Below are 14201 nucleotides of genomic sequence, written 5' to 3'. Positions count from 1 at the left end.
CCCGCGAAGACCCGCAGGAAACGCGAACTTGGAAGTCATCCCGCCCAGTGGAATCCCGGGAGATTGGCCGAGTCAGCGTCCAAGAGGGCGGGCCCCGCGCGAGGGTGCGGCCGGGCTGGTGGGGTGCGCGGGGCTCTGCGAGGGAATCACAGGGTAGGTGCCCAGCTCAGACGCGTTACAGAGTCCAGCCCGTACGAGGCCCTCTCCCGGAAGCGGCGCCGAGACGCACTTCGAGCTGCGCCTGCGCACTGAAGTCTACGCGCAGACGGCCAATGAGCGGAGGGGTGGGCGGGCTGTGGGCCAGAGACCCAGTTTCCGGTTCCGGCGGGCCGTGGTCCCTCCGCTCCAGAGCTACGTGTCCCAAACAAGCGAGGTGTCGGTGGGCAGGTGAGGCGCTGTCTCCCGGGGGCGTGAGCGAGCCTTTGTGACTCGCGGGGGCGAGGGGCGTGGGCGGGCCGGCGGGGGTCCCGGGCGGCCGGCGCGCACCGGCGGGCGGTGAGAAGGCCCCTCGCTCTGGTCCGCGACCGGGCTCCGGCCGCGGGAGGTGGGGAAGCGGCGACCCGAGGCCGCGGCGGCCCCGGGGAGAGGGACGCCGAGGTCCGTGGTCCTTCCGGGCGCGAAGAAGCTCACGTGTCGGTTTTCTGGTCGCTCATCCCCGGCCACCCGATGGCTTGCCCGGGGTCCCCCTCGGGGTTGTCTTTGGGGATGGGGGTCCCCTCGGATGTGTTCTCGGAGGAGCTGAGTTCGGGCGGCCCTGCCTCCGCTCCCGTGATGTCGGTGAATCGCTCTGGATCGCAGATCAGCCATCACAGTGGGGTGTCGGGTTCCAGCCCGGACAGCGAGGGCAGTGTTTGGTGTCTGGTGCGCCCCCCGCCCCCGGGAAGGGGTCCTTAACTTCTGTCGCGACGCCTGTAAAAAGTTGAAGCCCAGTTGGTTTGAAGAACAAAGTTCGGCGAAATATTGAGACAGCAGGCACTAATATATGTTTTTGGAGGGACCCAACTTACTTGGCGCGGAATGTGTATGGAATTCCTAGTGTATTTCAGATGTTTTCATGTTCATTGGTGTAACCGCCCTCCCCGGGCCTGCACCGACCGGGATTCGAACCCCCGCCTGGCCTTGTAATGACGCTCACCCATGGGTTTTTCAGAAGTGTAGTGAGTGTTGACGCACACGGCCGCTGCCCTGAGCACTGGAGATAATAGTAAGGTACAGGGACGCACCGGCCTCCGTGGCGGTTGTATCCGTGGCTCCCAAAGCCAAGATCCGTGCGGATAGGAAGTTCTGAGACAAGGAATGAAAGAAAAAAGCGAAGATGAGGCGGCGTGTCCTTACTAGAACCAGTGTGAGAAACACTCAGGGCCGCGTCCAGACCTGAGCCCGTCGCTGCAGCCAGCAGCCTCTTTTCTGGACGAGTGGGTGGCTGCGGCGTGGAACAGTCGGTTTGAAACCCACGTTCACCTCCCTCTCCTCTGGCTCTGGTGGAGCCGTGGTTGGGATTCATTACAGGAGACACTGGGTTCCGGGGAGTTTAAAATGAAATATTTGTTGGATTGCCAGCACGGGTGGCTTCTGAGCAGAATGAGAGCCGTGCGGGGTGGGTACCGATTGGAAGCGATGTGGTTTGCCTGACTGTGTGTGCGTCCTTGTCGGCGACGACCACGGGGTAAAACCTGTGTCGTTGATGGGATGCTGTGCTGGAATCTGTAAAAGTCACATCTGTATTTTTCTCCTTTGTTTATTTTGTGGGATGGGATTGACCCGTATCAGGCAGGAATTTTTGGCCAGTCTCCTTGGCAATTCGTTATAACTGAACAAGCCCTTGCCGTATGATAAATACCACTGAGGGTCTTTTCTCTCGTGTGTTTTTCTAAAACAGCATCATGGACCAGGTAATGCAGTTCGTCGAGCCCAGCCGGCAGTTTGTGAAGGACTCAATCCGGCTGGTGAAGAGGTGCACCAAACCCGATAGAAAAGGTAGCAGCTTTAACATGAGAGAAGACGTTCTGTCTGTGCATTTTCTAAGCCTTTAATATTGTCCTGTTTAATAGCTGTTAGTTACTTTTTCTCGTCCACATTTTTACTGATCTATCTGCTTTACTGCTTTTTAACATTGTCACTTCCTAAATTTTGCACACATTAGTTCCCAAACGGTGTAAGATTATTTATTGCAGCCCTGTTTTTCATGTCATGTTTGTCTTAGTCCTACTTCATGATTTCAGAGTTTTTAGTCTCTTCCATGTTTTCACTTTGGAAAATTTTGGGGGGATTCCTCCGTGCTCTGTAAGCCCCGCCTTCACTTCCCCCAAACAGAGCCCCAACATGGATCATCAGAGGGGGTGCCCGCCTGGGAGGGTTAATTTTTCATTGATCACGATTCGTGTGTTCAAAGGGGCACCAGAGTTTGTCTGCTTGTGTTCGTTTAGTGACTGCGGCCTGGGCTGGGAGCGGGAATACAGCAGAGAAAGGCATGCGTTGCAAGTATGGTGAAATGCAGAAAAGACTGTAACAGGGACTGGTCCTCGCTCTCACAGAGCCCCGAGGTTTTCAGGGGGGCCACCTACACCCGTGATGGCGGTGCCAGTCACTGCCGTGGTGAGGGCTGTGGGGGAGACGTGGAGGGTCCCCCCCGGGAGGACTAAGCCAGTCTGGGCAGCTTCCCCAGGAGAGGAAATAACGGCGGATGGAAACATTACCGGCGTCTGAACCTTCGCATAAAGTTGTGCCCCCCCGCCCCGAGCCTGGTTTTCAAGCCTTATTTTGGGCCTCCTCATAACATCAGAGACAGTAGGCCCATTTTTTATAAAAAGTTATGGTTTGTGCTTTTATAATCGATATTTTTAGCAATGTTACAAAAATTTTAAGGCAAATACTCTGTATTTCTTCCATCTGTATTTTATTTCTTTCTGGCATCCTGGTCATTTGCTGAGAAGAAAATATGTTGCTGCTTGTTGATGGGTTCACTAGAATGGGCGTATACTTCATTTCTGTGTTTCTACTTAAAAATCGATCAAATAGCTTATTTGTCATTCATAAATAGTGTCATATTTTATTTTATTTAAAGCTGTATGTTTACTGTCAGGAGAAAGATACACCAGCAAGTTACGTCACTGCTAGTTTTTTCTCCTGTTCTTGCAACGACACTGTGAACATGATAAATTTTGTGTTTTTAATCCAGAGTTCCAGAAGATTGCCATGGCAACAGCAATAGGATTTGCTATAATGGGGTTCATCGGCTTTTTTGTGAAATTGATCCATATCCCCATTAATAACATCATTGTGTAAGTAAACTTTTTGAAATAGTGTTTCGAATGGAACGAAAATGGAAACCATTTGAGCCGACAGTTGGCTATTTCACTGATGCACATGTGTCTCCTGACTTGTTAATGCTGTCGGACCCCACCGGGGTTCACCGAGAGCCCGGTCGCTGGGAGTGGTGGTGGTTTTCCTTCGGGTTGGATCAGGTGTGTGGTTGGGTGACTGCGGTGAGCTGTCTGAATTCTTCATGCACAGCTGACGTGCTGTCTGTCACACCGAGAAGCCTCCCGCCGACCATCCCGTCCTGCGATCCGTGTCTCCGCCTGTCCAGGAGGACGTTATGCTGGACTGCACACACGTCCTGGGGAGGGGGGCTGGGTCTGGGCTGTCGGCCCCGTCTGCTCTTGCAGCCCCGGCCCCCGCAGGGACTTTTTCAGTCCAAGGTGTTCGAGTCCCGTTCCTTCTCTTGCACGCTACCGCGCAGTAATGTGGGCGTGGTTCTTATGGCACTGGTTCTGGGTCCGCAAAGTCACAGCTGACTGCATTTCAGATAATAATAATAATGATTAAAAGCCTGCACGCACTCGAAATCGACCATCTCTCTCTCTCTTGCAGGGGTGGCTGAAGACCTTCTTGGAGGAGGGTTTTCCTCTTGGGGACTGGTCAGCAAGAGGGGGTCTGAGAAGCTCGCGGAGTAAAGAAATTACCTGCATATTTTGCGTTCTTTCATTTTTCCCCTGATGTTTTCTATTTCTAAATTAAAGTAATTTCAAAATAAACAAGCTGCTCTGTTTTCTGTCATACTTGTGCCATTTTAATGGTGGGAAGTAAAGGGTGTTCCCCTCCCTGTCTCCCTTCTTTTCCTCCAGCCTTCCTGTCTCGGTCTGCAGGCGGAGAGGGAGGGCGGGCTGGACCGCTGCACGCTGGCACTCCGCTCCCACGGGGCTCCCACGGCGCTCCCACGGCGGAGGGCGGAGGGTGCAGGACGGGGAGGCAGGGAGAGCCTGAGGCTGGACCAGAATGTTGCCCCTCTGCTCCCAAAACGGGAACAGCCAGCCGGCTCCCGCAGACCGTCCGGTGCTGTGCGAAACGGCCTCCTGAAAGTCCTGGTGACAGCTTCCGAGCAAGGGGGCCTCCCTGCAGGAACCGGCTAGTCCCGGCCATGCACACTGGTGCCCTGGATGCTGGAGTTGGTGGAGAACTCACTGATAGTGAATGGGAGGTGAAAAGGAGCTTTCTTTACCATGAAAAAAGTAATAAAAAGTAGAACAGTTTATGTCCCTTACAGACCTATTAATCCATGCAGAGTTCAGTTGCTGAGCATTATTTCCCAAGTTCCAATATTGTTACAGGTTCGCTCTGCAGCACATGCACATTTGGTAAACGTCCTCGGGTTCTCAGTGAGCAAGGTGGGCAGGTGTCCAGCCGGCACCGCGGGCAGCGCCCCTCAGCTCGGGGACTCGGGGTGGGGGAACAGGTCTGGTTCACAGTGACAGGGGCAGCTCTGCCTGTGTCTGACACGCTGAGCGTGTTTGTCTTGAGTGATGAGCGGCTTTGAGTGTATTTCCATCTTGGCCTTGGCCTTGGCCATCTCGAGTCTTGGGGACGCTGGAGAGCGCGTTTCACAGATGCTTAGCTCTGTAAGGGTCAAAAGTATGCGTGTGTGCATGCACGCGCATGTGTGTATGCACATACAGAACACGTGTATAGTAAGTGTTAACGTAAAATGTAAGTGCAGACTTGCTGTGCTTCAGGCAAATGTGCATTTTCTTATGCCGTATAACTATGAGTTCCTATGTACAGCATGCATCTGGGCTGCTTGGTTTTCATTTTGCCGACTCCCTGGGCTTTGACTCCTGGGTGGTGAGATAACACACAGACACCGTGCATGTGTGCACGCGAGATGCCCAAGGACCGGTGACAGAGCCGAGTCACCTTCAGGAGAAAACAGGTGTCTCCTATTGCCCACACTCCTAGTATACCTGAGAGCTGGTGCCTTTGTGTTACCAGATAGTGCCTCTTAAACTTCAAGTGTAAAACTCATCTGAGGGAGTTGCTTTAAAACTTGGGTCCTACCCGCCAGACTCTGAGTGGGTGTGGGTGGGCCTGAGGATTCTCATTTCTGTGCCCCTGCTGATGGCGGATGGTACGTGGTCCACACGTGGGTAGCACGCTTTTCACGTTCTTGAAGGGTTTCTGTAGCAGAACACACGAGTGCCCTCTTGGGGCAGTGCTGCCATTTCCACGAACCCCCAAACCTTATAAGCAAGTCGTTGGCTGCCTCTAATCTACGCGAACAACCAAAAAGCCAACGTGGGGGGGGCGGGGAGACAGCAACGCCCAGACAGGAGGAAGGCAGACCTGCGGGGAGCGCGGAGGGAGTCAGGCCTGCTTCCGGCGCCAGCTGCTTGCTTCTGCTGGAAAGCAAAGCGTCGCTCCAAAGTCTGCCGCTGCTGGGGCGTGTCTCCCGCTAGGTTCTGCTGGGGAGGCAGGGCCGGTCAGCTCACCCGCGCGCAGGCTGTGTTTGTGGGGAGCGCCCTGTGCCAGCCTCTGCTTCCAATGTGCCGGATCTACTTCCCACATCATTCGCACTGGCCGTTGTTTTATAGGTTGGAGTTCAATTCCTTGGTGCTGTCGCCTCGTTTCCCAACCTCCCTTCCTGGGGCCTCTCCCTAAATGCCATGGTAGTCTGCCAGTGTGCGCCTCCCTCACGACTGCTGACCTTTTTTTTAAAAAAGAACTTACCTCCAAAGTGTCACAGGTTCGATTCCCAGTCAGGGCACATGCCTGGGTTGCAGGCCATGACCCCAGCAACCGCACATTGATGTTTCTCTCTCTTTCTCCCTCCCTTCCCTCTCTAAAAGTAAATAAATAAAATCTTTTTTTAAAAAAGAACTTACCTTTGATGAAAGCACAGTTTTGTAGACAGACTGCTGGAATGTCTTGATTTTGTGATTTCGTTAAAGCTCGTGAAAAGAGCTCATTGGACAAGTTACTAACTATAACACAAATGTATCTGCATCCTCTGCCACACGCTGCCTAAATTTCCAAATGAAGAGCATCACAATTAAAATTTTGGTTAAAGTTATCGCTTACTTCTTTGTTCTGCCCTAAGAGATACTGTTGAAACGTGCTGAGGATCCGAGGTCTGACATCAAGGATAAGGGGCGGGAGAACCCCGCAGGGCCTTCCTCCTCCCCCAGGGACTGAAGTTTTACAGTAAAACAGCTTGAGCTTGCATTAAAAATAGAGGGGGAGAGAAGAGGGAATTTCAGGGGAGAATGGGAAGGGTTTACAGGAGCAAATTTAAAGGGCACGTGGACAAAAACTAGGGGGAGGGTGGTAATGGGAGGGAAGTGGGGAGGACTGGGGGGGTGGGCTGGATTGGGAGTAAAAGGGAGAAAAATGTACTTGAACAAGGATTAAAATGAAATAAAAAAATAGATTTTCCTTTCCTTCTTTTTCCTGGCTAACTATGTTAGGATAGTTTTCTGATTTCCCATGTATTTTCTTTCCAAAAGGCTCTTCTGGATGGTAGTAAACAGACTGTAGATAATTTCCAGTTGGGAAGAGCCAGGCTATTGGAAGACAGTTTTTCAGGACCGGTGTCTCCTGCACAGTCCTCTTTATTCGCCCCCTCTTCCTCCGATTGTGCGGGGTCGGGTGGGGGACAGGGGGTCCTGAACGCCATTCATACAGACACGATGGTGCTGTGGGGCCGCGGGTCCTGTATTCTGACTCCCAGCAGCCGTCTCTGCAAGGACATGACCGAGGTCATGCGGTCAGAATTTTCAGTGCAAGTAGCCTCTGATTTTTGTGCATGTAGCCTAGAATCTAGAGTGCGTAATTATAGACTCGATTGAGAGGAATGGGTCCCAACCAAGTTCCTTAGACATTTCAGCAGAGTTTTACAAAATTGGCTTTATTTAAAAGGTGCCATTTTCAGAAAACTTCCCAGAAAAAATGTACTATTAGTGATTTACATCAAAAAAGAGAAGTAGGACGCGAGCTGCAATGGTTTTGTCAAGCGCAGGGCAAGTGGTTTCCTTAGCCATCCGAGTGTTCCGAATAACGCGGCGGCCTAAGCCTGCAGCGCCGCAGCGGCCGTCGGATGCCGTAGCTCTTCCCGCACCTGTTTGGGAGCTCTTTGTGTTTCCGGTGGCTCCGCGGCTCCGCGGTTCATTCATCACTCTGCAGGATTCATTCACCGGCGCCCAGGTTTTGTCCTTGGGTTTCAATACGCCTTGTCACCCCAGGTGTCCCAGAGTTCTTCAACTATTCACCCACCTAGCAAGCGTCGATTAAAAGCTGAAAATAGAATCTTTTCATGTTTTTTGAATAGTGGCATTACAAAAAAAAAAGGCCACGATGGCACGCAGTTGCACAAAATGTGTGCCTACACTTATTTCGGGTGCACAGTCTATAAATAAACAGTTACACAGATTTCAAAACACTTCCACATCACATAAATCTCTTGCCTTGTTTAAACATCATTATTATTAAGATAATATTTTTCATTGACTCAGCAAGGTGCCGAGTGACAGAGTGTAACATGATGCACGTGACATGAGAAATGTTGATGAGAGAATGAGAATTTGCTTGGCTGTGGGTGACCTGATCCTTGGTTTTCCTGGGATGGAGGGTTTGGCCGGGATCCCAGGTTTTCAGCGCTGAACTCGGGGCGGTTCGCATCCGTTTGCGGCCCTGTTGCCTGTTCACTCCGTGAGCCAGGCCGTGTCTGGGGGAAACTCGTCCTCAGTTCGGTGCCGACCAAAGCAGCAGCTGAGTCCGGCGCTCAGGCCACGGCCCCGGCCGGGCTCCACGCCGTCCCGCCGCCCGCAGGCCTGGGGCTGCTTCACGCGCTGGGGGCCGGCGTGGGTGTCTGAATAGCGTGGGAATCTGAATAGCGTGCCCTAGCAGCTGACTGCTTCCCTGCGTGTCTACCGAATCGTCGCAGTAGGTTCTGTTCGATTCTAACCTTTATGGCTGGAGTTGAATTTTGGTTTACCTACTTGACAATTCCGTTCCCAATCGGCTGTCGGATAAATCTGTTCACATGACCTCGCTTGCGAAGGTCCTGAAATCCTGGATAGTTCCTGCCACTCATTCTGCCAACCCAAGTCTCTGCCTCCTCCCGGGGCCGCCCTCCGCCAGCTGTGGCTGTGGTCTTGCTCTGGCTGCCCCCCGCCCAGCAGTGGGGTGACTGGTCGGCCCGTGTGTCTTCCCAAGTGGTTTTGACTCCTCGAGTTGCTTCTCGCACTTCTTGCTTCTCAGGCCTTTAGCGCACTGGAGACTCTCCCCGGGAGCTTTCAGCACACTGTGCTCCGGGCTCTGTCCCCTGGGGGGATTCTGGTTCAGCAGGCCAAGGAGGGAGCCCTGAAGCGGCACTCTGACAAGGTCTCGGGGAAAACCCCTGGTTCAGAGTCACACTCTGAGAAGCAGTGTTGTTGTGAATCCAATAGTGTCCAGCGGGGCCAGCCTTTGTGAAGCCCAGTTCTAGCGATTCCTTCCCATCCGCTCGCTGTCGCCGGCGAGGGGCCTGGGCACAGGGGCCACATGGAAAACACCTGCCGGACAAGGGTGCTGGGGCTGACCTTGTCCTCCTGCGACATCCTTCACCTCGCGTATCGCGGAAACTGCCTCAAATTTTAACTGTCGGTTCCCTCTCTAAAGAGGGGCACACGCTTACCACATTAGGCGGGCAGCTGAAGTGGATTGAAATCCACCCCACGTCTCTGCCTGTGTCCTCAGTGCATTTTCACGGAACGGAACAAGGTGAAGTGGGACACAATACAGCGGTTTGCCCCAGGTAGCTTCTGGCCTGAGACACGGTCTTGACTGCCCTGGTGGAGTGGGTGTGAATTTAATAAACTGGGTGTACACACTCCTGCAGTTATCCCCTCCTCGAGCTGGACTGCCGGAGCGTGGGTGGGGGGAGAGAAGGCGCCATAAAGCTCACATCCCGGAAGGAGGCATGGATTGCCAAAAAGTCCCGTATTATTTCCTCGGTGACATTATCGGCTGTGGGGATTGTGGCCAGCATCTCAGCAGCAGCGAAAGGCAGGAAGAGCTGCGAAGCTTGCTGAGACAGGATTTCTTTTATTTCTCCACAAGGTTAGGAGATAAATAGGGACTGTGATGACTGGGGCCTTTTCTTTCATGGCTCACATGGTGGGATGCAGAGCAGTGAGAAAGGAGGTTTAAAATGAGAGAAAAATAAATAAAATTAGAAAAAGGCGATTTATTCACTGATTCATATTTCTGGTGCAAAAGAAACAAAAATTCCAGAATAGTTCTTAGGCTAAAGAGGAAATGAAAAATATAATCACAGCTTACTGAGCCAATGACATTAATAAGATGGCAATTAAAAAACTTAGATTTGGTCAAAAATTTCTGAAGCCCAAAATGGTCTTTCTTTGTGTCTTTTAATGACTTCATTCTTTTTAAAAAAGATTTTATTTATTTATTTTTAGAGAGGGAAGGGAGGGAGAAAGAGAGAGAGAGAGAAATATCAATGTGCAGTTGCTGGGGGTCATGGCCTGCAACCCAGCCATGTGCCCTGACTGGGAATCGAACCTGCAATGCTTTGGTTTGCAGCCCACACTCAATCCACTGAGCTACACCAGCCAGGGCATGACTCCATTCTTTTTACAGCAATTCTAGGCTCACAGAAAAACTGAGGAGAAGGTACAGACCTCACCCATATACCCTCACTCCTCACCCCCCGCTATCAACACCCTGCAGCTGAGTGGCGTATACCATTGTCACCCAAAGTCCGTAACTGACACTGGGGTTCACTTTCGGTGTTGTCGTTGTATGGGTTGGACATAACTATAATGACACGTGTCCGCCATGCTAGCAGCATAGAGTAGCTTCACTGCCCTAAGCACCCCCTGTGCTCTGCCTGTTCGCCCTCCTGCCCTCTCCGACCCCGGCCACCACCAACCTTCTTACTGTCTTCTCCAGAATGTCATAAGGTTAGAGTCATACAGTGTGGAACTTCTTCAGGTTGGTTGCTTCCACTTGGCAGTAGGTATTGAAGGTTCCTCCATGCCTTTTATGGCTCGATAGCTCATTTCTTCTTAGTGCTGAATGATATTCCTCCGGAAGGACCAGTTCACTTATCCATCACCTCCAGAAGGACGTCTTGGATGCTTCCAAGTTTTGGCAACTCTGAGTACAGCTGCTGTACACATCCGTGTGCGGGCTTTCGTGTGGACGTGAGTTTTCAACTCCTTTGGGTAAATACCAGGGAATGCCTTTGGGTCACGCGGTCACAGTGTGGCTAGCTTTGCGAGAAACTGCCAAGCTGCCTTTCGCAGCGGCTGCACATTATTTGCATTCCCCTCTGCAGTGTGCGAGTTCCTGCAGCTCCACGCCGGCACCTGATGTCAGGGTTGGGGGTTTCCGCCGCTCTGGGCGGTGCGCAGCGGCATCTGGTTGGTTGTCTGACTTGGCAGTTCCCCGATGCGACGTGTGGCCGAGAACAGCATGTCACAGGCTCGTTTGCCATCTCTGTACCTTCTTTGGTGGGGTGTCTGTCAGCGACTGCCCCATTTTCAGTCAGATTATTGCTTTTATTTTATTGTTGAGTTTTCAGGGGTTTTGCAAATTTTGGAGAACAGCCCTTTATCAAATGTATTTTTGCGACTAATTTCTTTCAGTCTATGGATTTTAAAGACTCTCTTGACAGTGCCTTTTGCAGAGCCAGGTTTTACAAGTGTTAATGACGTCCTGTTTATCCGTTACTCCTTCCACAGGGTACACCTTCGGTGTTGTATCTAAAAAGTCATCGCCGAACTCAACTAGATTCCCTGCTTCGGTACCCGCTAGGAGTGTGATGGTTCTGCATTTTCTGTGTGGGTCTGCGCTCCATCTTGAGTTAGTTTTCCAGAAGGTGTGAAGTCTGTGTTTAGATTCTTTTTTTCGCAGTGGCTGTTTAGTCCCAGCACCGTTTGTTGGAAAACCTTCTTTGCTTCATTGTTTTGCCTTTGCTCCTTTGTCAGCTCCCGGGCGAGTACACGCGTGGGGTCTATTTACGGGTTCTCTGCTCGGGTCCGTTGACCTGCGTGTCTGTCCCTTTGCTGACACCGAACGGTCTCGATCGCTGTGGCTTCTGGGAAGTCTGAAGTCGGGGTGTGTCGGTGCTCCCACTGTGATCTTCAATGCTGTGACGCCCACGCAAAGGCTGGCTGGGATCGGGGACTGCGCCGACTCCACAGGTCAAGTGGAGGAGAGCTGACGTCTTGAATGGAAGACGCCCCCAGTTCTTCAGCTCTTTGCCTCCACTAGCCAGAGTGTGGCCGGCAGCTGGCCTGCTGACTCCAGCTCTGCAGGTTTCACGGTGGGGTACAGACACCAGCTCAGCGGGTCCCCCGCACTCCCCAGCCCATGCACTTGCCCCCTGCACCGTCCACTGGAGCCTGGGAGTGGGAGTTGGTCCCGGCTCCACCCCACCATGGCCCTGCCCTGCCCTCCCTGCGGAAGGACGAGGACACGGCAGGGCTCCGCCCCACCGTCTCTCACAGGGTATCTGGAGGTTGTCCAGCCATCACGAGCCACCTCCTGTGGGTGTGGGGACACCGCAGAGGGTTGTCTGCCTGGGGGCGTATTTTGTACCTTGGTGCCTTGAAAGCTTCTGGTGATCCTGCCCGCCTCCCCGGAGGTTGCAGAGGGATGCCTTAGCCACCCTCTGCCCACGGCTCCCGAGCACCCATGAGTGGCTGCCAGAGACCGCTGCCCATGTCTGTCCCTGTCGCACAAGAGGCTGTCCTCCTCTGGGTCCGTGGCATCAGGAAAGCGCCGGGCTTCCTTGTTGTGTCCCTTGGGCTCAGCGCAGGCCCCGAAACCACGTGGCTGCAGTGAGAGCTGCTCTTGGTGGCTGAGAAACCCGCCGCTCACACTGTGTGTCACCTGGACCCTCCAGCTCAGGGTCACCCTGGGTGACTAAGGACTCGGGGAGCTGACACCTTGCGGTTTGGCCTCTGCTGTAGGTGCCCACCCACAAGGACACACTGAGGCTTGTCGTCTCCTCCAGATTGAGCGTATGGGGAGTGGCAGGCCGCCTACCACATACAAGACAGACCCTGGCAGCTCCGTGCGCCCCTTGTGACTGTGTGAGGTCACGTGTGCGTCGGCGGCAGAGACGTGCCCTCCTGAAGCAGAGCTAGGCTCTGATGCCTGCGTCGGGCCGCTCCCTACACCGCCCTGGGCCTCAGCACTCCCTTTGCCCAGGGGGTCGTAGTGCCTGTTTTCCAGAGGGGCTGGGAGAGTCGCAGGCGGCACTAAAACCTTCGGGCTTAGAACAAATCCGTGCAATCAAAGTCTCGTAGGTGGAAGTAGGGAGTGAAATGATGTGAGATTGTTTTGTGCCAAAAAGTTTTCCTAAAAGGCTGTAAGATGTAAAGTGAGCCATGAGAATCTAGTCTGATAATCATCACATCCGTCGGGGCTTTATATCATTTTTATGCTATATTTCCTGCTATTAAGTAAGAGAAAGATACTCGGCTATGGGTGTAATTTGCATTTTTGGTTATTATTTAGGATTATCTTCTCTCATGATTTGTTTACTATTTTAACTCTCTATACAGTTTTTTGTGTGTGAAATATTTTAATCTTTTTTCCAGAGAGCTAATGGGATGTTAATATAAAGAACCATTAAAATGCAATATTAAATTGGAAAAATCGGATTATTTCCCAATTGTAATATTTTCAAAAATATTTTTTCTAGTTTGTTTGCATTTTAGTCTGTTTTTTTTTTGTTTCCTTCCGCAAGCTGTAAATATTTTATATTCAAATACGTTTGTTTATGCCGCTGTGACTCCTTCTATGGCTTCCGAGCCGGGACGGCTCCCGCGGCGTGGAGCTCATAAATATTCCAGCAGGTTCCTCACCGGCTCTGTTTGCGGACTGCTGAAGTTTTGTTTGCTGTTTGATCTGGAACTTATTTTGTTTGAATTCATCTTAACCATGTTTCCACAATTGCGAGACACGAAAGAGGCTAGCTTGTTGAGTGAGTGTTACTGCTTGCTCCCGAACACTGCGGATCACACCCCGAGTTGACGAGGCAGGCACCCTGTGTGCGACCTCCCTGCTCCGTCTCATGCGGCTACTCTCCGAGACCGAAAGTTTTCCTGTTGTGTGGGGACTCTGCTGGCTCTGCCGGTCACGTTGAGAAGACCTGTAGATAAATGTTCCCTACGTGTATTTGATCTGTGTTTTTGTCACGTAACTGATTAAAAAAATCAAGAGTGGTGCTTGTTATCCCGATTGTGAAAATGATGGCAAAAAGGCGAAACGTCCATGAGAAACACTCAACTCTAAACCAATCCTTTGGTAGCTCCTGTGAGATTTCATTTCCACTTTTATTACATGTGATTTTTGCTTTATGAAGCTTCATCATCTATGAAATTGGGATGACACCTGTGCGTCCTCATATCGTTGTCAGAGTTATACCAAATTAAATGTATAAAACTGTGCCTTTGCCCTGCTGTTGTTCTCTCTCTTTCCCCACACTGATGGCCGTGTTATTTATTTATTGGTTCGTTTTGGGGGAGGGGGCGCAAGAATATACACCACATCAGGGAGGAGCTTTTATGTACTGCCGTATCCACATCGCCCAGAATACCCCAGGCACCATCACCCAGGATATCATCACCGGCTCCATTCAACGCTGATTGGCTGGGTGCTGGTTGGCTGGGTGCTGGTTGGCTGGGTGCTGGTTGGCTGGATGCTGGTTGGCCACACAGCTGCGTGTTGCGCACCTGCCAGGAAAGGGTGGATCGCTCTGCAGTGATTAAGTTGTTGGGGTCTTGTCTTTGGGATGCCCTGGGTCTTCAGGACCTGAAGACATGTTTCTTTTTGGGAATGCTTAGTATCTGCAGCGAAAAAGCCTTCGTCTTGTGACTGGCGCGGGGAGGAGGAGAGACGGGGTGGGCAGGAGA

The 14201-nt window shown here is 52.0% G+C and overlaps 1 protein-coding gene across 2 annotated transcripts; it reads left to right on the top strand.

The window, feature by feature from the left end:
* Positions 1–299: 299 nt before the first annotated feature.
* SEC61G (SEC61 translocon subunit gamma) lies at positions 300–4059 on the top strand. Of its 2 annotated transcripts, none has more exons than XM_036010389.1 (4): positions 300–387; positions 1876–1977; positions 3179–3281; positions 3874–4059. In XM_036010389.1, exons 2-4 carry the CDS (start codon positions 1884–1886, stop codon positions 3881–3883), a joined length of 207 nt encoding a protein of 68 aa, XP_035866282.1. In that variant the 5' UTR covers positions 300–387; positions 1876–1883; the 3' UTR covers positions 3884–4059. The 2 variants fall into 2 exon arrangements, with proteins under 2 accessions (XP_035866282.1, XP_028381735.1); XM_028525934.2 differs by having other exon boundaries at positions 309–387; positions 1880–1977.
* The last annotated feature ends 10142 nt before the right edge of the window (positions 4060–14201 follow it).

Source organism: Phyllostomus discolor, chromosome 10 (genome assembly GCF_004126475.2).
Source record: "Phyllostomus discolor isolate MPI-MPIP mPhyDis1 chromosome 10, mPhyDis1.pri.v3, whole genome shotgun sequence".
Taxonomy (NCBI): domain Eukaryota; kingdom Metazoa; phylum Chordata; class Mammalia; order Chiroptera; family Phyllostomidae; genus Phyllostomus; species Phyllostomus discolor.
This window is presented reverse-complemented; position numbering and strand designations above follow the sequence as displayed.

Bases quoted from the DNA above. Each gene is read 5' to 3' on its own strand.
- SEC61G (XM_036010389.1), top strand. From the start codon at position 1,884: ATGGACCAGGTAATGCAGTTCGTCGAGCCCAGCCGGCAGTTTGTGAAG. The intron at 1,978-3,178 runs GTAGCAGCTTTA...TTTTTAATCCAG, and splicing joins CACCAAACCCGATAGAAAAG to AGTTCCAGAAGATTGCCATG.